Source organism: Schistocerca americana, chromosome 4, assembly GCF_021461395.2.
Source record: "Schistocerca americana isolate TAMUIC-IGC-003095 chromosome 4, iqSchAmer2.1, whole genome shotgun sequence".
Lineage (NCBI taxonomy): Eukaryota > Metazoa > Arthropoda > Insecta > Orthoptera > Acrididae > Schistocerca > Schistocerca americana.
Window position 1 is genome coordinate 486,576,019 of NC_060122.1, and position 23,968 is coordinate 486,599,986.

A 23,968-nucleotide genomic window follows, 5' to 3' on the forward strand; every position below is an offset into this window, starting at 1 on the left:
TGTGAATGCCTAAAAAAACTTTTTGAGTTTTTGTATGTGTGTGCAAAGCATTGTGAAAATATCTCAAATAATAAAGTTATTGTAGAGCTGTGAAATCGCTTCAATCATTTGTAATAACCATGTATGTGGAGACAAGAAGCTGAGGGAAATAGGAAAGGAGAAGAGTTTGGAGGTGCTAGAAAGCAGTTGGAAATAACACTGCTTGTAGACCATGGAATAGTATCATTACACTTTATTTACTTTGGGATTTTTATGGATTATTGTTGATTTTTTTTTCTATTCACTTGATGACACTATTGAACAACTCACATGGCACCCATGATGCAATACTATACTATCACCCTTCTAAAAGAGACCATAGGCTTGTTGAACCTAGGAATAATTCAATTTTACTTCAGCCATTAATCCATAGCTGGCATGTAGAGATATGACAATGGCTGTCTAGTAAATTACAAGGAACCTAAAGACACAGGTCATAGGAAATTAATATTTTCACTTTGTATTTTCTGTTAAAAGCATTAAGACACATTTAAGAATTGGTATAATACATCATCAGGTGAATTTTCAGTGCGGAACACAGGATGGTCATATTGATTGTTACTGCAGTACAGTAAATGGTGTAGCTTTTTTTTTTTCAGAATTGAGGATAGTCATTAAAAACCACACCAGTTATTAATTGATGATATTATTTATGTTAACGTCTATTAAACCAAATTAGTACAGCACCTATAAGAAACCTAGCATTGTTTTAGACGAAGTTGTCAACTCCTGTTACACTATGATCATCTGTTCTCATTGGGCACTTCGCTGTGGGAAAAACCAAAAGCTTTTTCACAATCAGTTAAACAAAGACTTCCACTTATCAATAAGCATTAGCATCAGCATTGTCAACACCAGTAACATTGGCAGCAACAGATAGAAGCACATGCAAAAAGGCTATTAATGCTAGCATTCATAAATAAGAATTCCTTTATTCAGTAAAAGAATTAAGATCTGAAGGAAATTGGCTACTGAGGAAACAAGCAGGAAAGTCTTTCTGAGGAAATAGCAGTTCAATAGGACAGGGCAAGAAGTAAGTCGACAGTTGTTGTTGGAGCATGTTACTCGTATGTACATAATGACAAGTTCATACACTGTCTAAGATGCTGATAAGCCAGAACATTATCACCACTGACCTACTGTCGACATAAACCTGCCCAGGTGATAGTGGCATCAGTTGGCGAGGAATGACTGCTAGTCAGACATGCGCATGGGGCATGTAGTATTAGTGAGCATGCTGTCTGTCTGTCTGTAGAATGGCGGATGCGCAGAATCTATATGAGTCTACTGAGGGCAGATTGTGATGGCCTGGAACCTGGGCACAACATTTTCGAAAACTGCATGACTCGTCGAGTGTTTGAGGAGTGCTGTGACGAGTGTCTTCAACATATGGCAAAACCAAGGTGAAACCATGTTCGTATGCCATGGGGTTGGATTACAGATTACTGGATGTTGTATGTTGGGCAGAGTACTAAAACATTACAGGTGGTGGACTGTGGCAGAGCTAACATCAGACTTCAATGCAGGGCAGACTACAAGTGTGTGTGTGTGTGCGCGTGCGCGTGCGCGCGCGTGTGCGTGTGCGTGCGTGATCACACAGTGCACTGAACACACCTAATGATGGACCTCCACAGCTGACGACACATGCATGTGCCAATGTTAACACCATGACATTGGCACCTATGACTGAAATTGGCACGTGAACATCGACACTGGATGTAGGTGCAGTGGTAGAGTGTAGCATGTTTTGATGAATTCAGATACCTTCTTCATCATACTGATGGGAAGGTGTGAATCTGATGTCTTCCAGGGGAACACCACCTTGACATGTGTACTGTGGGTCGGAGACAAGCTGGCAATGCAGTCCAGTGTTGCTCATATAAGGCACCATGATGGCCAAGGAGTAATTTACACTGGTTGCAGACCACGTGACCTCTTCAAGACGATCATGTTTCCTGATGGCAGTGGCATTTTTCGACAAGATAATGTGCCGTGTCACAGGGCCAGGGCCAGGACCAGTGCCAGGAGTGTCGTGGAGTGGTTCGAGAAACACAGTGGCGAGTTCCAATTGATGTGCTAGCCCTCCATTCAGCAGATCTGAACGTGATTGAATCCATCTGGGATGTGATAGAACATGAAATCAGAGCTAGTTGTCCCCCCTCTCCAGAATTTACGGGAACTAGGTGACTTACATTTGCAGATGTGGTGCCAACTTACTCTAATAATCTACCAAGCCCTCATTGCTTCCATACGACGACGCTGTTGCCACTGGCAAAGGTGGATTTACCGGCTGTTAGTCAGGTGGTCATAATGTTTTGGCTGATCCTTCTATGTGTTAGTCACTTGATATCAACTTAATTCACACTATTATCCCATAATAACCAGTATGTGTACAGGTAGTCTGGCTTATATAATAATGAAGCTTTTGCCATCAAACTACACTATGTGATCAAAAGTATCTGGACACCCCCAAAACATACGTTTTTCATATTAAGTGCATTGTGCTGCCACCTACTGCCAGGTACTCCATAGGTGCATTGTGCTGCTATATACTGCCAGGTACTCCATATCAGTGACCTCAGTAGTCATTAGACATCGTGAGAGAGCAGAATGGGGCGCTCCGTGGAACTCACGGACTTCGAACGTGGTCAGGTGATTGGATGTCACTTGCATTCTACATCTGTGTGTGAGATTTCACACTCATGAACATCCCTAGGTCTGCTGGTTCCAACCTGATAGTGAAAAGGAAACATGAAGGGACACGTACAGCACAAAAGCGTACAGGCCAACCTTGTCTGTTGACTGACAGACCGCCGACAGTTGAAGAGGATTGTAATGAGTAATAGGCAGACATCTGTCCAGACCATCAGACAAAAATTCCAAACTGCATCAGGAGTAAACTGCAAGTACAATGGCAGTTAGGCGGGAGGTGAGAAAACTTGGATTTCATCGTCAGGCAGTTGCACATAAGCCACACATCACGCTGGTAAATGCCAAACAACGCTTCACTTGGTGTAAGGAGTGTAAACATTGGACGATTGGAGTGTAAACATTGGACGATTGGAGTGTAAACATTGGACGATTGGAGTGTAAACATTGGACGATTGGAGTGTAAACATTGGACGATTGGAGTGTAAACATTGGACGATTGGACAGTGTAATAACATTGTATGCAGTGACGTAATAACATTGTATGCAGTGACGTAATAACATTGTATGCAGTGACGTAATAACATTGTATGCAGTGACGAATCACGGTACACATCGTGGCGATCCGATGGCAGGGTGTGGGTATAGTGAATGCCCGGTGAACGTCATCTACCAGCATGTGTAGTGCCAACTATAAAATTTGGAGGTGGTTTTATTACGGTGTGGTCGTCTTTCTCATGGAGGGGGCTTGCACCCCTTGTTGTTGTGTGTGGCACTATCCCAGCACAGGCCTACACTGATGTTTTAAGCACCTTCGTTCTTCTCGCTGTTGAGGAGCAATTCGGGGATGGCGATTGCGTCTTACAACATGATCGAGCACCTGTTCATAATGCACGGCCTGTGGATTAGTGGTTACAAGATAGTAAATTCCCTGTAATGGACTGGTCTGCACAGAGTCCTGACCTGAGTTATATAGAACACCTCTGGGATGTTTCAGAACGCCGACTTTGTGCCTGGCCTCACCGACCAACATCGATAACTCTCCTCAGTGCAGCACTCTGTAAAGAATGGGCTACCATTCCCCAAGAAACCTTCCAGCAACTGATTGAACATATGCCTGTGAGAGTGGAAGCTGTCATAAAGGCTAAGGGTGGGCCAACACCATATTGAATTTCAGCATTACTGATGGAGGGTGCCACGAACTTGTAAGTCATTTTCAGCCAGATGTCTGGATGCTTTTGATCGCAGTGTTTGTTGTCTGTTTTGGACAGTTTAATCTGCTAAATTACTAATGAATGTTTCAGTGTATTGAGCCGGGCTCTAATTGCTGCTTGTGACATATCAGGAAAGTAGCAACTTAACTATTTAACTTTTTCTTTGTACGTTTGCAGTCTAATTCTCAAATTGGTAATAGTAGCATGGACAGGTTGTGTGCATGCCGTGTGTGGACACAAGAGCTGGTTGCAGTTCATATACAGATGGTGTTGGCTGTGGGCAGTTTTATGCAAGCTGCTGCCTCATGGTGTAGTGGAAACAGTAACTCAGGCTCACAGTATGGGAAATCTTAGGTGTCAGTTGTTAAAATAAGGTCCAGAGGTTCTGCTGCAGGGGCACCATGCAGCTTATACAGTTTACTTGATGCAGAGGATCTGCCCTCACTGTAGGACGAGTGGCAGTTTGTAACGCATTTGTTTTGCTCTAAGCAGAGTGTCAGTTCTGGGAACTGACAATCTGATCTCTTCTGTGCTCTCTGTAAGTGGACAGCTGGCAGGTTCTTCAGCAGAGTCTGAGCAAGCACACAGGTATAGGAGTTTGCTAGTCATCAGGAGCTCCACTATTAGGAGAGGTATGGAACGCTCTGGGAAAATAGTGTCCAGGGCTTGAAAGAAATCCAGTGTGTACTTGATATGTCTGTCTGGGAGTATCATCTGAGATGTGGGGGAGGCCCTGCAGGCAGCTGTTGAATATGCTGTGTGCAGTCATTTGCAGCTTGTGACTCATCTTGCCAACAATGACAACTGTCACTTGGGTTCTGAGGCCATCCTCAGTTTGTATGGGCAGCTGGTGAAAAGTGGTGAAGCCTGCTAGCCTCAAGCGTGGACGCGTGGGGTGCAAGTTGAGCTCACAAGCAGCAGTATCATACCCAAAATTGATTGAGGTCCTTTGATTTGCAGCCAAGTGGAGGGTCTCAACCAGATGCTTGTCAATTTTGTGACGGTCTGACGGTCTTCATTGCAGAATTCTGGACCTGCGTTATGGGATGCATAATTGTAGAATTCTCCATGATAGATCAGAAGTTCACTACACGCCTACATGCAGGAAGCAACTACTGGGGTAGCAGAGTACTTGTGGAGTGCATGTTTTTTTTTTTTTTTTAGGATAGGTGATAGGTTAGATCTTTTGATGAATGCTTGTGTCAGTACACAGAGAACAAAATCAAATTGGAAACAAAGTAGAGGCACTCCAGTTATAAAAATTTTAACAGTAAGTTACTGAAGCATTCGTTATAAAATCATGAATTTACTGCCCTGCAGGAAAACTGTTGAGCTCAAATTATTCTCTGGGAACCGAGAACTGGATGTAACTCGAAGTCAAAAGTTCTCAAATATTTAATCCGGCATGGAATATATATCAGAAAGACAGGTTGGGTGCCCTAGGAGATGGAGTGTTCATTGCAGATGACAAAAACATTATCGCCGTTGAGGTTGAAATTGAGCCCAGCTGTGAAGTAAACTGGACCTTCATAACCGGCTGGAATTAACTCAAATCAGTCATCAGATGTTTTCACCAGTCACCCTATTCCACCATAAAAGTTGCAGAATTGTTCGGAGGAGGTCTGTGCTCAGTAGTGTGGAAATACCCTAATCATGCAGTATTAATTGGAGACAACTTGAACCTACTAAGTATAAACTGTGATTATGAAGTTATTGCAAGTGATACAGACAAACAGTCTTGTGAAGTACTTCTGAACACTGTCTTGAGCAGCAAGATTGACAACCAAAAGAGTGTGAAAATATTTTAGACTTTGTTGCTATGAACAAGTGTGACTTTATGACAATGCCATTGTAGGGACAGGGATTAATTATCATTGTGATGATGGTTACAAAAGTTAATGAATCTATCAAGAAGTTTAGAAGAGTATTTTTGCTGGAAAGGACTGATAAGCAGTTGTTAGAATCCTAAGTAGACAAGAATGGACAAGCAGATGTTAGCATCCTATGTAGACACTGACTGGACATAGAGGAATTGTGGACAAACTTTAAACTGATTGTAAATCGCGTTTTGAATAAATATGTTCTGAGCAACTAGACTAAGAGTGGAAAAAAGCTTACTGTGGTTTGATAACAAAATTTAGAAATTGCTGAAGAAGCAGAGATTGTTGCACCCTTGGATCAAAAGAGCCTGTAAAAATGTGAAGAAGCAAAAGTTAGTAGAAATTTGCACATCCATAGAAAGATTGATGGTCGTGTATAGAGTCTGGTCCAGTGTAAAATCACTAAATGGGTCAAATGCTTCTACCCAGTCACTCATCAACCAGTCTGGTGTAGCAATAGAAATTTCACATTTAAAAAATTGTTCATGCGGGAGGACTGTACAGAGATACTATTGTTTCAGCGTTGCACAGACTCCCATATAGAGGACATAGAAATAGGCATCCGAGGCATTGTGAAACAATTGAGAGTTGAAATCAAATAAATTGCTACGTCCAAGTGGAATCCTGATTTGAGTATACTCTAATAGGGCATTGGTCCCTTACTTAGCTTGGATTTACCACAAATCTGTAGCCCAGTGCAAAATCCCAAGTGACTGGGAAAAAGTGCAGAAGGGTAAGAGAACAGACCTGAAAATTATAGACCCACATCCTTGACATTGGCATGCAGCAGAATTCTTGAACATGTCTTAAGTTTGAATATTATAAATTTCCTTGTGACAGAAGAGATTCTGTTGACAAATCAACATGGATTAGAAAGCATTACCTGTCCGAAACTCAGCTGCCCTTCTTTCACATGATATCTGTTCAACTGTGGATGAAGGGCAACAAGTAGATTCCATATCCCCACATTTTTCGCCCCCCCTGCGGGTTCGGGGGTTAGAATAGGCCCGCGGTATTCCTGCCTGTCGTAAGAGGCGACTAAAAGGAGTCTCACATGTTTCGGCCTTATGTGATGGTCCCCTCTCGGGTTTGACCTCCATCTTTCTAAATTTATCCGAAGAGCGAGCCAATTGGGGAAGGGCGCCTTACATGGTTCATTGTATCCGTCGTGCAATTAGACCTTTAGCCGGATTTCTCGTCGTTGCAATGGTGTCCCGCTCGTTTTCGATCTCTTGGGCGAGGATACATCCCTGGGTGCGATTACCACGCTGCACTCTGCAGTGTTTCTTTTAACTGCGACGATGACCTTGGACATTTTTGCACCTAAGATCCAGCACGGTTGCCAGTCCGTTGTGGTGGGGCCGTCATGTACCCTCTTGGTTGTAGCCCCCTGACAACACAGGGATTGCTCTACTGATGCCTGCGCCGTTAACTCCCCACGTATGCCAAGGAGTAGATGCCTATCCTCCTGGGGTATCGGGACTCCCGGCAACGGCCATCCTGCCAGGTGGCCTTTGCTGTGGCTGGGTGGCGCCCGTGGGGAGGGCCCTTGGTCGGAGTAGGTGGCATCAGGGCGGATGACCCGCAATGAAGCGTGGTACATCATCACTCGCTGGCGGCCAGCCGCCAGCAGTCTCTAAGCGTTCTCGGGCTCAATTTAATGCTCAGAAGTAAGATCCGAAAACGTTCCCCTCCCTTCCCACGCCGTGGGAAGAGCATAAGTCTCAGGATGGAGGTAACAGTTATTCGCCCCGATTCTTAGTTTGCACGAGAGCTGATGGGGAGTCTTTTCTCTCCACAAAGCCTCAGTTCTTCGTCGAGCATTTAGAGGACAAGTTTGGGGAGGTGGAGGGCTTGTCTAAAATGCGCTCTGGGTCAGTACTGATACAAACGGCATCCTCCGCCCAGTCACGCAGGTTACTTGCTTGTGACAAGTTGGGGGATGTTAACGTTACTATTACACCACATAAGAGTTTAAATATGGTCCAGGGTGTTATTTTCCATAGTGACCTCCTTTTGCAGTCTGATGACGAGCTGAGCGCCAACTTAGAACGTAGAGGTGTTCATTTCGTCCGGCGCGTTCATCGGGGTCCGAGGGACAATCAGGTTGCTACCGGTGCCTTCATCTTGGCCTTCGAGGGTGATACGTTACCGGAAAAGGTCAAGGTGATGGTCTACCGATGTGACGTCAAGCCCTATATCCCTCCCCCGATGCGGTGCTTAAAGTGCTGGAAGTTCGGCCATATGTCTTCCCGCTGCACTTCCAGCCTCACATGTCGAGATTGGCAACGCCCATCTCATCCCGATACTCCATGTGCCCCGCCTCCCATCTGCGTCAACTGCGGGGAGCACCATTCACCTTGCTCGCCTGACTGCAAAGTCTTTCAGAAAGAGCGCAAAATCATGGAATATAAGACCCTGGACCGGCTGACCTATACTGAGGCCAAAAGGAAATATGATAGACTCCATCCTGTGAGAATGACATCTTCTTATGCAGCTGCTACAACAACTGTGCTAGCCCCATCAGTTTCGAGACTTCCAGCCAGCTTGATAAGCAGTAAGACTCCTCCTGCCCCCTTGCCCGTGGGGGGCTCTACCCAACCGGTTGCTCCTGCACCACCTACCTCAGGAGCAACCTCCTCCCACCCGTCGGGGACGTCCGTCCCCGCTTCTCAGCCGGAGAAGCGTCTAACTTCTTTGGCTACTCTCGCCCGTAAGAGTTCCCTTGGGTCCCTCCCTTCCCAGGGTTCCACCAGCGGGAAGGATGACGGCCGCCAGTGGCATAAGTCCTCACCAGCAGCCGGCGTAGGGCTTCACGATCCTCCTCTGTCCCAGAGACTGAACCGGTGAAGCCTTCCCAGCCGGTGAAACCCAAGGTTCAGCGAGAGAAGTCCAAGAGAAAGACCTCTAAGGCCAAAGAACTTGCGGTGGCACCAACCCCACCGCACCTTTCGCGCTCTGCGTCTGAGGATGAAGTCGAGATTCTAGCGTCCGCTGAGGACCTTGATCTCGCTGGTCCCTCAGACGCCATGGATGCCTCTCGTACGGGTACTGAATCGGTGGCAGTGAGTGAACAAGCGGCGTAAATTGCCTTCCCAGTCCTTTCACGCCTTTCTCAGCCATGGACAATATCATCCTCCAGTGGAACTGCGGCGGTTTTTTCCACCATCTAGCTGAGCTCCAACAACTTATCAGCCTTCACCCTTTCTTCTGCATTGCTCTTCAGGAAACTTGGTTTCCAGCAATGCGAACCCCCGCCCTCCGTGGCTATCGGGGTTATTATAAGAACCGGGCTGCTTATGAAAGGGTGTCTGGTGGCGTCTGCCTCTATGTCCTTCACACTCTGCACAGCGAGTCTGTCCCTCTCCAAACACCTTTAGAGGCTGTCGCTGTTCGGGTGTGGACGCCACAGGCTGTTACCGTCTGCAGTCTTTACCTTCCACCAGATGGTGATGTCTCGCAGCATGTCCTGGCTGCGCTGATAGCCCAATTGCCGCCACCTTTCTTGCTATTGGGCGACTTCAATGCCCATAACCCTCTGTGGGGTGGGTCAGTGGCAACAGGTCGAGGCGCCATCGTTGAGCATTTATTGTCGCAGCTCGATCTCTCAATTTTAAATGATGGTGCCTTCACACACTTCAGTGTGACGCATGGCACATACTCCGCCATTGACCTTTCAATCTGTAGCCCTAGCCTCTTACCGTCTGTCCAATGGAGTGTGCATGACGACCTGTGTGGTAGTGACCACTTTCCGATCTTTCTGTCACTACCACAGTGTCACTCTTCTGGGCACCCTAGCAGATGGGCTATGAATGAGGCTGACTGGGACTTGTTCTCCTCCACTGCCGCTCTTGAGCCTCTCTCTAATGACGTCATTGATGCGGGGGTTCAGTCGGTCACCACCGGCATCGTTACTGCCGCCGAATCTGCCATTCCCCGCTCCTCTGGGTCCCCTCGGCGGCGGACTGTGCCATGGTGGTCGCCTGAGATCGCTGCAGCGATTACAGATCGCCGGCGGGCGCTACAGCGTAACAAGTGATATCCCTGCATTGAACACCTGATCACCTTCAAACGGCTGCGTGCGCGGGCCCGCCGCCTTATCCGCCAAAGCAAGCAGGAGTGCTGGGAGCGGTACGTGTCCACCATTGGCCTCCATGTCACTCCATCGCAGGTCTGGGCCAAGATTCGACGCGTCTACGGCTATCGGCCACCTGTCAGCGTCCCTGCGCTCTCACTGAATGGAGCAGTTTGTACTGACTCCGACATCATTGCAAACCACTTAGCAGAGCATTTTGCTATGAGTTCCGCTTCTGCGAATTACCCTAAGGCCTTCCGCTCCATTAAGGAGTGGATGGAACGTCGGAGCCTTTCGTTTCGCACCCACCATCCAGAATCGTACAATGTTCCATTCAGTGAGTGGGAATTCCGCAGTGCCCTTGCCGCTTGTCCTGATACCGCTCCTGGACCAGATAGCATCCACTGCCAGATGCTGAAACACCTCTCAGTAGACTGCCAGCGACAGCTCCTCGACCTTTACAACCGTATTTGGGTCGAGGGTGAGTTTCCGTCGCAGTGGCAGGCAAGTATCGCTATCCCCATTCTGAAAGCAGGCAAGAACCCTTTGGAGGTGGACAGCTACCGCCCCATTAGCCTCACCAACGTTCTTTGCAAGCTTCTCGAACGGATGGTGAGCCGGCGCTTGACTTGGGTACTGGAGTCTCGGGGCCTTCTGGCTCCATCTCAGGGTGGGTTCCGTAAAGGCCGCTCCGCCGCCGACAGTCTGGTGAGCCTGGAGTCGGCCATCCGTACTGCCTTTGCCCGCCGTCAGCGCCTGGTCGCTGTCTTTTTCGACATGCGGAAGGCGTACGATAAGACATGGCGTGATCACATCCTTTCTACGCTTCATGGATGGGGTCTTCGGGGCCCTCTGCCGCTCTTTATCAGAAATTTTCTGTCGTATCGTACCTTCCGCGTGCAAGTCGCAGCCTCATATAGTTCCACCCACGTCCAGGAGAACGGTGTGCCACAGGGTTCTGTTTTAAGTGTCTGCCTGTTTTTAACAGCCATTAACGGGCTCGCTGCGGCCGTGGGAAATTCTGTCTCTGCTTCCCTGTATGCTGACGACTTCTGCCTTTATTACAGCTCTACTGGCATTGCAGCTGTTGAACGTCAGCTACAGGGTGCTATCCGCAAGGCGCAGTCTTGGGCTGTAGCTCATGGGTTCCAGTTTTCGGCAGCCAAGACCTGCGTAATGCATTTCTGCCTGCGACGCACTGTCCACTCGGAGCCGCGGCTTTATCTTGCCGGCGAACTTCTTTCAGTGGTGGAATCACACAGGTTTTTGGGGGTGGTTTTCGATGCCCGGTTGACTTGGCTGCCTCATATCCGGCAGCTTAAATAGGCGTGTTGGCAGCATGTAAACGCTCTGAGATGCTTGAGCCACACCCGCTGGGGCGCCGACCGATTTACCCTGTTGCGGCTCTACCAGGCGTTAATCCAATCCCGTCTGGATTATGGGAGCCTGGCTTATGGCTCAGCATCCCCCTCTGCGTTGCGGGTGCTGGACCCAATACTACACAGCGGGATCCGACTTGCCACTGGTGCCTTCCGCACCAGCCCTGTGGACAGCATCCTTGTTGAGGCAGGTGTCCCTCCACTGCGGTTACGACGCCAACAATTACTGGCTGCTTATGCTGCCCATGTTTTTAGCTTGCCCGGGCATCCAAATTACCGTGTCCTGTTCCCGCAGTCGGTCGTCCATCTGCCGGACCGTCGGCCCCGGTCGGGTTGTCCGATCGCCGTACGCATCAAGGAGCTTCTCTGCGGGCTTGGGTTTTTCCCTGTTCCACCTCCTTTCCAGGCGCCTCTGCGTACACCCGCGTGGTGTGTTCCTCGCCCTTGCCTTCGGCTCGACTTGGCACAGGGCTCGAAGGACTCGGTCCCTCCAGAGGCCTTCCGCCGCCGCGTTTATTCCATCCTGGCCACGTATCAGGGCTCTGGAATTGTTTACACCGACAGTTCGATGGTTGCTGGTTGTGTCGGGTATGCGCTAACTCTAGGGGACCATTTCGAACAACGGTCCTTGGTGGCTGGCTGCAGCGTTTACACTGCTGAGCTGGTCGCCATCTTTCGAGCACTAGAGTATATCCGCTCCTGCTCAGGTGAGTCCTTCGTTATCTGTAGCGATTCCCTGAGCGATTTACGAGCTCTCGACCAGTGTTTTCCTCGTTCTCGTCTGGTGATGGCTATCCACGAGTCCCTGCATACTCTTGCGCGCTGCGGCCGCTCTGTGGTCTTTGTGTGGACCCCTGGTCATGTCGGTATCCCGGGCAATGAACATGTTGACCGCCTGGCGAAAGAGGCCACGAGACAACCATCTCTGGATGTTGGCCTCCCAGGGGCTGAATTGCGGGCAGTCCTCCGCCGAAATGTTTTGGCGCTTTGGGACGCTGAATGGCGCGATCGGATCACGCCCAATAAACTCCGTGCCATTAAGGAGACGACGACTGTGTGGCGGTCATCCATGCGAGCCAACCGCAGGGACTCAGTCGTCCTTTGTCGGCTCCGCATTGGCCACTCCCGGCTGACACACGGTTACTTACTGCACCGGGAGGACCCTCCTGTATGTCGCTGCGGGGCGGCTTTGACAGTGGCCCACATTTTGTTGGCCTGCCCCCTTTTAGCTGTGGTCAGGCAGACATTTGCGCTGCCTGATACGCTCCCTGCCATTTTATCTGATGACCCTGTTATGGCTGCCTTAGTTTTACGTTTTATTAGGGCAGGGGGGTTTTATTCTTTAATCTGAGTGTTTCTGTGTTCTTTTATTGTTTTGTGTTGATTCTGGCCTCTGGCCTCCGGTTTTAAACTGATTTTTGTAATGTGTTTTAAGTGGTTGGCTTTTCCTTTTTTTATTTCTATGGTCGGCCAACCACCGTCACACTCTGTGTGATTTTAGTTCGTTTTGCCTGGTCTTTGTCTCAGTTTTTCTTGTTCTGTGTCGTCTGTGCTTTATTCTGTTAATCGTTTTTATTCTCTGTGGGTGTTTTTAGTACTTGGAAAAAGGGACCGATGACCATAGCAGTCTGGTCCCTTTAATCCGACAAACCAACCTACATTTTTCGAAAGTGTTAGACATAGTGCACACTGTTAACAGAGGTCTCAGCATAGGTTCCCAGACATGCAAGTGGCTCAAAGACTTTCAAGTAATAGAACCCAGTACATTGTTGTTGATGGTGATTGTTCATCAGAAACAGCAGGTATCATCAGTTCCGCAGAGAACTGATCTTGTTCTCTGTGTACAGACATGATCTGACGGATAGTGTGAGCAGCAATCTCTGACTGTTTGCTGATGACACTGCAATATGGTGGAAAATATCATTGTTGAGTGACTGTAGAAGCATACAGGTTGACTTAGACAGAATTTCTATTTGGTGTGATGAATGGCAGCTCACTCTAAATGTAAGTTAACGGAATTAAGTAGGAAATGTATGAATACAGTATTAGTATTTTGGCTACTCGACAAAGACACATTGACTAAATGTCTGGGCCTATGTTGCAAATCGATATAAAATGGAACGAGGAGGCAAGAACTGTAGTAGGGAAGCTGTTTGGTTGACTTTGGTTTACTGGAAAAGTTTTAGGAAATTGCAACTCACCTGCAAAGGAGACTGCTTATAGAACACATGTGTGTCCCTTCCCTGGGTACTGTTCAAGGTCAGAGTAAAGTAAAGCATCAAAGCAGATCAGAAATATGCTGCTAGATTCGTTATCAGTAAATGTGATCAGCAAGTGAGTGTTAAAAGTTGCCTTGTGAACTCAGATGAGAATCCCTGGAAGTATGATGATGATCTTTCCACAAAACACTGTGGAGAAAGTTTGGAGAATAGGCATTTGCATTAGACTGCAGAATGATTCTGCTGCCACCAAAATACGTTTGCTTAATGACCACAAAGAGAAGATAGGAAAAATTTGGGCTCTTACGGGGGCATATAGACAGTTATTTTTTCCTTGTTCCATTTGCAGGTAGAGTAGGAAAGGAAATGACTACTAGTGATGCATGATTTCTTATGCAGTATGGTGGCTTGTGGAGTATGTACGTAGATGTAAACTGTATGAATGTGTTATTAATTCCAGTTTGCATTTTAAAACAAAACTATGGAATCGAAAAGCATGCAAATATGACATTGTATTTATATCTAAAAACAAAGATGATTTGACTTACCAAATGAAAGTGCTGGCAGGTCGACAGACACACAAACAACCACAAACATACACACAAAATTCAAGCTTTCGCAACAAACTGTTGTCTCATCAGGAAAGAGGGAAGGAGAGGGAAAGACGAAAGGAAGTGGGTTTTAAGGGAGAGGGTAAGGAGTCATTCCAATCCCGGGAGCGGAAAGACTCCCCTCTCCCTTAAAACCCACTTCCTTTCGTCTTTCCCTCTCCTTCCCTCTTTCCTGATGAGGCAACAGTTTGTTGCGAAAGCTTGAATTTTGTGTGTATGTTTGTGGTTGTTTGTGTGTCTGTCGACCTGCCAGCACTTTCATTTGGTAAGTCAAATCATCTTTGTTTTTAGATATATATTTCCTACGTGGAATGTTTCCCTCTATTATGACATTGTTTTTAGACATTCATGTTTGTGGTAGGTAATCATTGCTTGTCTTCAGTATGACAGTTAAGTTTCTTTTGCTTTTGGTTTTCATGTTTTAAAACATGAAATTTATTTTCTTGTATTTATTGATGTGTGTTAATTTTACACTTTCACTAATTTTTTGTTTATCTAACTACATTCAGTGAAAGCCATTTCCTTATATATGCTTTAGGGAGTTTGGCTTCAAAACTTACATTTCTGATGTAATTGAAGCACCAGAAGCCATCCTTAAATACCTTCTAAGAACATATGGCCTACATAATATCCCAGTTGGAACGAAACAAACTGATGCAACATTTGAGAAGGTGCCTGCAAGTATAAGATTGTTTTTCTCAGGTGAGTGTGGCATACTGCAATTGGAAGATCACATAATTGACTGTTGGTATCTTCTGCCAGCATTTGTTTTATGCACTTGTTTGGTTACAAATTATAGAATTTGATAGATACCATACAATGTTCATATGACAGTGGCCATATAAATAGTGTATTTCAAGGTAACAGTAGATTATCAATATGCACATCATCTGGATCTCTCGTTCTGTTAGATTTTGTCGACCTCGAATTATATCTCATTCACTGCCTTTCTTCTTATGTTGTGATGTAGCTATATGATACCAAGTGACATCTTAAGTGTAAGATCTTTACCATACTTCAGCTGCCATAGTTTGTAGGCTGTCGCATACCACTGAAGTTAAGTCTTACACGTAATACCTTTTGTGATGAGATGATTTTCATCAAATGAAAACTACTTTCAATTTACTGAGATTACTGCAGTTTCAAGTAAAGACCTGTGTTACAGAATAAAAAACTGAAATGTGTCTGTGGTTGACATTTAGAGTTAAAGCTACCTGCCTTAGAAATACAAGAGAAGAATGTAAAAAAACCACTCACGGCATAGGAGTGACACAAAGTTGCATACAGGCACATTGAAAAACAGTGAGCTTTCCGACGAAGTACTTCTTCAGAAATAGAAAACTCGCACACATTCACACAACAATAACTCACGCACACGTCATTATTGTCACTGGGCACTAAGTCCATCATGAACTTCGCATTGTGGGATATAAAGAAGAATATACCTACTAGGAGGTAACACATGTCATGTTAGAATGTGTGTGACCCATTGGAGACATCACATATGGAAAACGTACAACTTAATCATAGGAATTAAAGTCTGGCTTAGTATAAAGCAATAAATGAGTTGTCTGTGGCATTCAACTTGGCACTGACTAGTGAATCATAAAGCATGGAAGTAGGTAACAAATGCAGATTTGCCATACTGGCTGCCTTGTATGTGGGTTTTAGGTTATTTTCTCCAGTGAATTAGATCAATGATTCAGTGAGCGAGCACTACTCAAGGTAGTACAAGCATACTGGCAATTTTATTGGCTACTATTGGTGCAGAGAATGCACTACCTAATTTGTCGTCTTGACTCATGATTGTTAGAGGGATCAGTCCTGCACTATCACTTTGAAGCCCATACATTTAATACAGAATTGATCCTCAAACCATTTTTGAATTCATCACTTCTGTTCATCAACAGTTGATGAAAAGAAGTGATGAATGCATGTCGCAGAAATATGTTAGCTGTTAAGTACCCCACACTGCATGTTAATGGTTTCGCATGGTGCACAATGTCAGCTATATTTTGTATTTTGGATATGTACTCATATCTTGTGATATGACAACTGGTCTATAAGACCAGAAATATGTATTTTCGATGATGACCTGTCTCAGATAGGTCAGATGCTTTTTAACATTTCAACATGCACTTGAGAATGGCTACAGAGCTGAAATCACGATTGTGTGCAATAAATGGACAACTAACAGTCACATGGTGGAAATTGCTTCCAAAAAATCTATACGACTGTGGTCCCCCACGAAGGAAAGAACAAAGATAACCAACCAACTGAAGACATCGAATGCATTGCCACTTGCCACTAAAGAATTTCTGTACCGACACATACTGCTGAATCCAAGTTTGGAACTTAAGTACTGACCACCATTCAAATTTAAAGCTAATTGTATGTATGTATGTATGTATGTATGTATGTATAAGATACTAGAAAACATAAAATTACAGTGGTGAATTCTTATTAACTCTCGAGTGGGCACACCGTTTTGTGCTGCTTTATGATAACATGTCCCCGCATCGCATAAGTCATAACACAGAAGTTATGCCAACTCATGTGGAAAGCACTTCAGCACCCACCCTACAGTCCTGATCTCCCTTCATGCCATTAATTGCACCTTCGATCTCTTAAAAAAGGCTTTGAAGGGTCGATGATACCAGTCGGAGCAGGATGTGTGGCATATAGTTACGGACTTCTTCATGCAGTGTGTTTTACCAAACAGGGTATCTTCAACTTGGTGTGTTGGTGAGATGATTGCCTCAGTCCTCATGGCAGTTCTGCCTGATTGGCGTAATAATTCTCAACTGTACAGCCTTCAGATGGAAACTTTTTGATTGCCCCTTACATTTTCTCATGCATATTTGGTTAATGGTTCGATCTGTTTAAACACCTGTTACACATATATATCACAGTGAACTATTTCGAAACCAGTGCTAAAAACTTCTTAATTTTCATAAAATAAGGGAAGACAACAACTCACCTTTTATTGACAGATATGTGACACATAGAAACATGCAACAGAAATGTTACATTCGTCAACGATGTTTTCCAAGGGATTTCAGTAGTTTTGTTGAAAAATCAATGCTAAGTGAATGCCTGCCAGCCAACAAATTTTGTAATTTACTCTTATATGTGAAATTTGGGAAAACAGTATTCATTCACACACCCTTGAGAAAATATAACCAAAAATGAGCAACTACTACCAAGCAAAACAATATGCATGTTCAGTCAGCTCATGCCCAACAAACCTGACAAATGTGGTCTCAAATTCTAGATTGTTGCCAATGTAATGACAAAATATATAATGCTTTCCCATACCTCAGAAAAAAGCATGCATAGAGAGAAGCAACAACACAGAGAATACATTGTTTTTCACCTCACGGAGCATTTTCTAATCAAGGAAGAAATATGATGACAGATAACGTCTTCATGTCTCCTTAACTTGCTAAGACCCTCAAAAAAACTTCAATAGTTGGTACAGTGAACATGTTCCGTTGTGAACTTCCTAATTAATTAGAGGAGCCAGATGCTGAAATACTCTCCATCACCATTCAGCGTCAGACTGACGACACAGACTGAACCCTCACTGTATACAAAGGGAAAAAGAATAAAAATGACTTTCCTTTGAGTACACTACAAGCTGAAGTAGCAATAAGTAAAGAAGGGTAGAATGAAAAAGAAACCTGGAACCATAACATTCTAGATTGCAACAAATTTTGAGGTGAATTTAGTGGATCAAATGACCTCTAAAAACCACTAAGGTTGTGTGTGGGAGATGCTTGGTGAATGTCTTCAACTACAACTTGAACATGGTGGGAATAAATCCATGAGTCGCCTACAAAGTAGTAAAGAGCAAGAAAATGGGGAGGAAGTAGTTCATACTTCAGCTGGTGAACAAAGTCAAGGGAACGAAAGAGTGGGGACAGACAAAATAAGAAGGCATGGGACCAAAATAATGTAGTAAGCAGAAGTAGTACCAAATCCAGCATAAGCAACAAGACCGGCAACAACAGTGTAAAGTGTCACGAAGTCATGTGTGGAAAATGTACTTGTAAATCAGAAATCTCCCATGCTAAGTGCAGATTCCATTGATCTGAGTAAAAACTACGACAAAACCATGTGTAGAACACATATGAATATAACATGGATCATACAGTATGTGTTAAATGTGTTTAGAAGGTTCTAAAAATAATTGATAACAGTAAGTTTACAATTTAGGAAACTTGTTACCATGAGCAACTATAAATTGGTAAGACTTTAATAAAAAAAAAGTGAGTGAGTACTGTATTAATGATTGTTTTAAATCATTATGGTTATTACTTGCTAAATGTTAGTGATTAACTTACACTAAAATAAATACTTCTTTCAGTCATATATGAAAAAAATTTATGCGGGCTCAAAATGACCCCTTTCCACAGTTTCAGGAATACCAGAAACTCCGCAGTTTTAGTGTGAATACTTTTTTCAGTTTATGTGAACAATTGATTTAAACTTCCATCAAGACACACCTGAGGATGAATTTTTTCATAAATATTTCAGGAAATATGCAAAACACATTTGTTAATTTTCGCCTCCAAAAATCACTTCAGCTTGGTTTATTAAACACTGAAGAATGCCATCCAGTACCACATATTAAGACTTTTCAACCATAACATACATAGTAGTGACTTGATCATAGCCAGAACAAACACTGATTACAACATCGTCATACAAACATTTGTACATAATTCATTTATTAATAATTGCTGCAGGAGATTTTGTGCAGCCTTGGGCTGCTTCTTGCAGTGGCCAACCGATGAACAGGTAAATTTGAATGTGGTGACTTGAATTTTTTGTGCCGCTCGAAGAACAGCCATCATTTCTTGCATGCTTACGGTGATGGTCTTGCAAAAAAAAAAAAAAAAAAAAAAAAAAAAAAAAAAAAAAAAAAAACAACACTTGGTCATTTTACCCTAAATAATTATTAATATGAAAAGTCCTTAACATTAAAGTAACAATGTGTCATACCTTGTTATAAAGGAGATGACTCACCTAAAGAGTCGTCGACAGATGCACACACAAAAGGTACAGAGCTTTACTTTGCTTCGGAATGGAATTCCTTTCTGAAGCTGTAGGAGAAAAACACACACACACACACACACACACACCTGTCTTCCTACATTGTGCTCATTCTAGGGCAGACGAATGAGCACAATGTGGGGAGACACTCGTGTGTGTGTGTGTGTGTGTGTGTGTGTGTTGATCATATTGCTTTGGTGGTTCAACCAAGCGCACATGCCCTGGCCTATGGGAAAAACTCCGCATCAGTGGTCAGCCATCTGCTTACCTGTGTACCTCAGTCGATCGGCTAGCCACCGTGATCTGTCAAAACACTCACCACTGCTTCCCACTCTGTGAGCTGGCCTCTCGTAATGTCATACACCTTCACTTCGTGTTACACTTAACTGGTTAATTGCAGTATGAAGTAACTCCAGATTTTGTTGTTATAATTCAATTTTTATCACAGATCTGTACTTGCGCCAAAATTAAGGTCCATTTATGTGCTTATTAAGATTAACAACTTTATAAGTAATGAATTTTACATTCACCTATGGAATATTTTTTGACTGATGACATGTCACTGTCACTTAGATTTTTAACCTGCTGTTTGCGATCTCATAAACACCATTATTGTAAATATGTGCTGATTTTGATTGCAGGTGTTCTCCTGTGATGACACCATGTGATTGTGACCAGTCTTTTGTGCCTACATTTCATCAATGTGGCTGTTACTCTTCCTCCACTCACCTGTGTGTATAGCCAGCAGTGCTCTATGCAATCTCTTGCCAGGGGTCAAATCCTGTATCGTTCATGTAGATCGGTACAGTAGGTTAGCCTCAGTAGTGACATCATTTTCGGTTCTTTATCGGAAGTTCCTATTTAGTAAGCTGCTGGGACCTGTTACCGATCGGTCCTCCTGCCTATTTTTCTACAGCTGTACCGAGAAGTTTTGGATTTTGGTATGGCACTCTCATTCGTTTCAGTGTGGTTTATTTGCACCTAGAATTTGTTATTTTAAACGTATTGAGTGGTTTTAGCTTCGGATTTAGTGATTGTGTTACTGAAGAATCACCAGAACCCATCCAGGTGGAAAGTGAGTTCATAGACTACTTTCCTTTGTTAGAAATGTGGTTTGTATTGTTGTTACTGTGAATGATTATACCATAAAAGAAAAGAAAAAAAACCAGTTTCGGTCAATATTCTCACAAAATACCTGTTATTTTTACGTAATTAAGAGTTTAAAAAATCATTAAATTTCCAAAGGTCAGCTCTGCTTATGTATATCACATGAGTGCTAGCTTAAATTACTAGTGACTTTGCTTACTTTTTTCTGCAAATGGTTTACTTATTAATTGTCAAAATGTGTTTAAAACTTTTAATTAACAATGCAAAGGAATTTTGTGAAGCCTGATAGAGGAAACCTTCCAAAATGTCATGCATTTATGGCTTATGCCCACATCATTCGGCAACGAATTCAGCCTGCGTTTTCCCACCTGGAATTATGTGGAATAAAGTGCTGCAGTCAAGCATGTTGTAATAGCACAGTGGATAAGGCAACGAAGTGCCGTGTCAAAGGTCATAGGTTTGCATACCACTGGGTATCAACATTATTTTTCTCCCCTTTCCGTTTGTAACACATTCTGAGACTTTGTTAATCGTCATTGGTAAGCATATTTTTGAAGTATTCGTGGTTGTTTACACGTAAGAGCGCACTTTCTCATTACTGAGTATCTTCGATTTGGTGACTTCAATATGTTTAAGAAATGAAAGATGAAATTGCTCTGCGTGAAACAACTGACAGTGAAATTTATACTTTTTCTTGTCACAAATAATTCAACATTTTTTTCTGAATACGTAGTGATTTCCGAGTGTGTGGTCAGACAGGAATCTAACAGCACAACTTAAATTACTGCGAATGAAACTAGCAGCAATTGTATTAATACTTTAGCTTGTCACAAGTATTTATCTGCGATGAAATCGTTAACAAAAGTAGACAGAGATCAAAGATTCTCGCCACAATGTTTTTAGGCTATACCTTCATATATGAAGCATGTTGATTCATCGGATGCATGTTATAGACAACAACAAACCTCTGTAGTTGCTCTCACCATGCACTCTCGAAAAGACTTTTTTAATTTTGTTTTTATGAACCAAATTGTTGATGCATCATATAGGGAAGTAGGCTATTTCATCATTTGTTTCTCTAGGAGTGAGTTACAACCATATTCTATGCGTGTTCTTATTCTTTGACACACTCTTAAACAATTTTTTGGGTTCGTGGAGATGTGTTCTGTCTATGCAACTAACTGAAGGCAGTTTATTTATTGCCATATGCGTTTCACATCTCTTATTTGTGAAGATGCTTCACAAATTAGTTGCTTCAAATTAGTTTTATAGACTGAACGTACCTCCATAAGTTTTGAAGCAAATCAAATAAGGAATGATGGAAAACATAAAAAAATGATAAATTTTTCTGGTGTTTCTATACATGTATTTGTACACTGTGGTACTACACTCCATTCCTAAATCCTATTCTAAAACAAGGCGTTGATTTGAATGAGAATAAAATGACATAACATCACATTTATGACTGTTTCCAGAACACAGTCAATATTCTATTGTTGTCATGCATTCACGGAAGCACATGGTCAGCGAAATTTGAACAGTATTACGTACTCTAACCACACTTTTCGGTACTGTAAAGAGTAGTGTGCCTGTGTTGGCTGCTAGCCGCTTCGGGTTCGTGGCGCTGTATGCGCATCTGCGGATCTGAGGCAGATTGTTTTTGATTGGTTGGTGCGAGGAGAACTGACAACTGCATTTCGGTTTTCTAGGACCTTTTGGCATCACTTCTGAAATGCTTGCAGAATAATGTTGGGGTTCTCCTTCGAAAACAAGACCGTATGGTGCACTAGCGTGCCGAACTGATCGGCAAAATTGGGGAAAGATACAGAATAGGGCCCCAGACAAACCATATCTTGTCAAATTTTCAAACAAGCAACCCCAATGTCTGATCATTTATTTCATTGTCCCTATGACTACCCAATGATCTTGCTTTTTCAATGCTCCCCTGGTTCAAAATGTCTCCGCTGTAGTTAGCTCTCCAAAGAGGTTCACCAAGACAAAATGCAACTTTTAGATTTAAATCAACTACATGTCCCCTTGACATCACAAATTTAAATATTTTAATCTGCTGCACTTGAGTATTGATACTTAGTAACTTTCATCCCACTCATGCTTAAGAGATTGCATAAATAAATATCAAAACAAATAAATAAATTGATTACTGACTAATCCCCAGGGATGGGAGGAGTTGTGATATCTGTACAGTAATGATGCTAGTAGTAATAGTAGTAGTAGTAGTAGTAGTAGTAGTAGTAGTTTATTCATGCACATATTACTACAACTGCACATATCTTATGAATGACACACTAAAAAGAATATGTTGCTTGATGGTAAAACATTGTGAGCATTCATTCCTCCAAAATTTATTGGTATGATCCTGGAACACCCTGTATGAAATTCGTTCTGTCTCTCAGCTCTCTTTATCCCCATAATGAAGTTTTCATTTTTCGAAGTGTAGTATTCAGTATATGCTTCTGGCAATTTGAAGTTTAGAGAAGCCTTCAGACAACTCTGAGAATCTGTTTATCATTATTTTGTATGAGAGTTGATCTTGTAAATTTTTAGTTTTCAACCTCCTCTGTTGTCAAATTTATTTTTTCAGCTACCATATTAGCATGCACAGTCCTGTGTAAAATCGTTTTCCTGTTGCTTTTCGTTAGTCCTCATTAATACCTGTAACAATGGTTTGTTATGCAGTACTACATGAGTAAATTCTTAAGAAATTTTTCCGCTCTCTTTCCAGGATGTATGCATAAATTTATCTTTCCTCTTGTTTGTATTGTAATCACAAATGACCATTGTGTTGCTTTAAACTACACACATTCCAAGTCACACAGTTTTGAGCAGTGATACAGTGTTTTGCCCCCCCCCCCCCCCACATTGATACATTTAAATAATGTAATAATAATAAACCTAAATATAGCATTCTGTACAGTATTTTTTGGTGTTGTCACAACTACATTAAAACTTGTCCTTAAATATTAATTTTACTTTCCTCAGAAAGCAGCAGATATTCTGCCTCTCACTCAATATATTCCGGAGAAAAGCTTACGGAGAATAGTCGTGTGACAGAAGCAAATTATTTCACACGATCCATTAGTATTAAAGAAATACAAGTAATAGAAGAGAGGTAAGACATGTAGATGTTAACATTTGTGCTTATGCTTGATTGGTATTGTGGAATGTTACAATACTGTGCTGTTATTTATCACATAAATTATCTACGAATATAACAACAGAAGTTTCATTTTTAAACTGATTTTAGTGGGCCGCAAAAGGGAGTCCAATTTCGATATCACTCTTATTCCTGGGCTCAATCTCTTTCTCAGGTCATCTTCACATGCTCCACCTCTGTTACATATTTCTCCCCCCAAATTATTTATAACATTCACAATTTTTGATGGTTACATTATCTGATGTACTGATTCCATTCCCATGTTGAAGTATTCTGTCTTTTTGATGGTTAACTTCAGTCACCATTACTGAGGAGTTCTATTAATTTCCTCTTCATTGGTCACAGCTGCCACCTGTGAAGGGAAGTGTATGCACACTGTAGTCTTCTAACTGAATTCCCATTCTACTGAATTTATTTTTCCAGTTGTGCAAGGCGATTTGTAGACATGTTTTGAATAAATTCTCCTTTCCATCATCAGCTGTACATTTCAGAATGCCCTTTTTTTATATCAAAACACAATTTTAAAAACATTTTCTGATTCCTTATGTAATGTACACTGGTT

The 23,968-nt window shown here is 43.1% G+C and overlaps 1 protein-coding gene across 3 annotated transcripts in view; it reads left to right on the forward strand.

Moving 5' to 3' along the window:
* Positions 1-23,968, forward strand: part of LOC124612658 (structural maintenance of chromosomes protein 5) — a 160,850-nt gene that overhangs the window by 107,083 nt on the left and 29,799 nt on the right. For all 3 annotated transcript variants that reach the window (XM_047140977.1, XM_047140978.1, XM_047140979.1), the window contains 2 exons: positions 14,605-14,768; positions 23,232-23,361. In XM_047140977.1, coding sequence (XP_046996933.1) covers positions 14,605-14,768; positions 23,232-23,361 — 294 coding nt within the window. The remainder of the gene's footprint in view (positions 1-14,604; positions 14,769-23,231; positions 23,362-23,968) is intronic.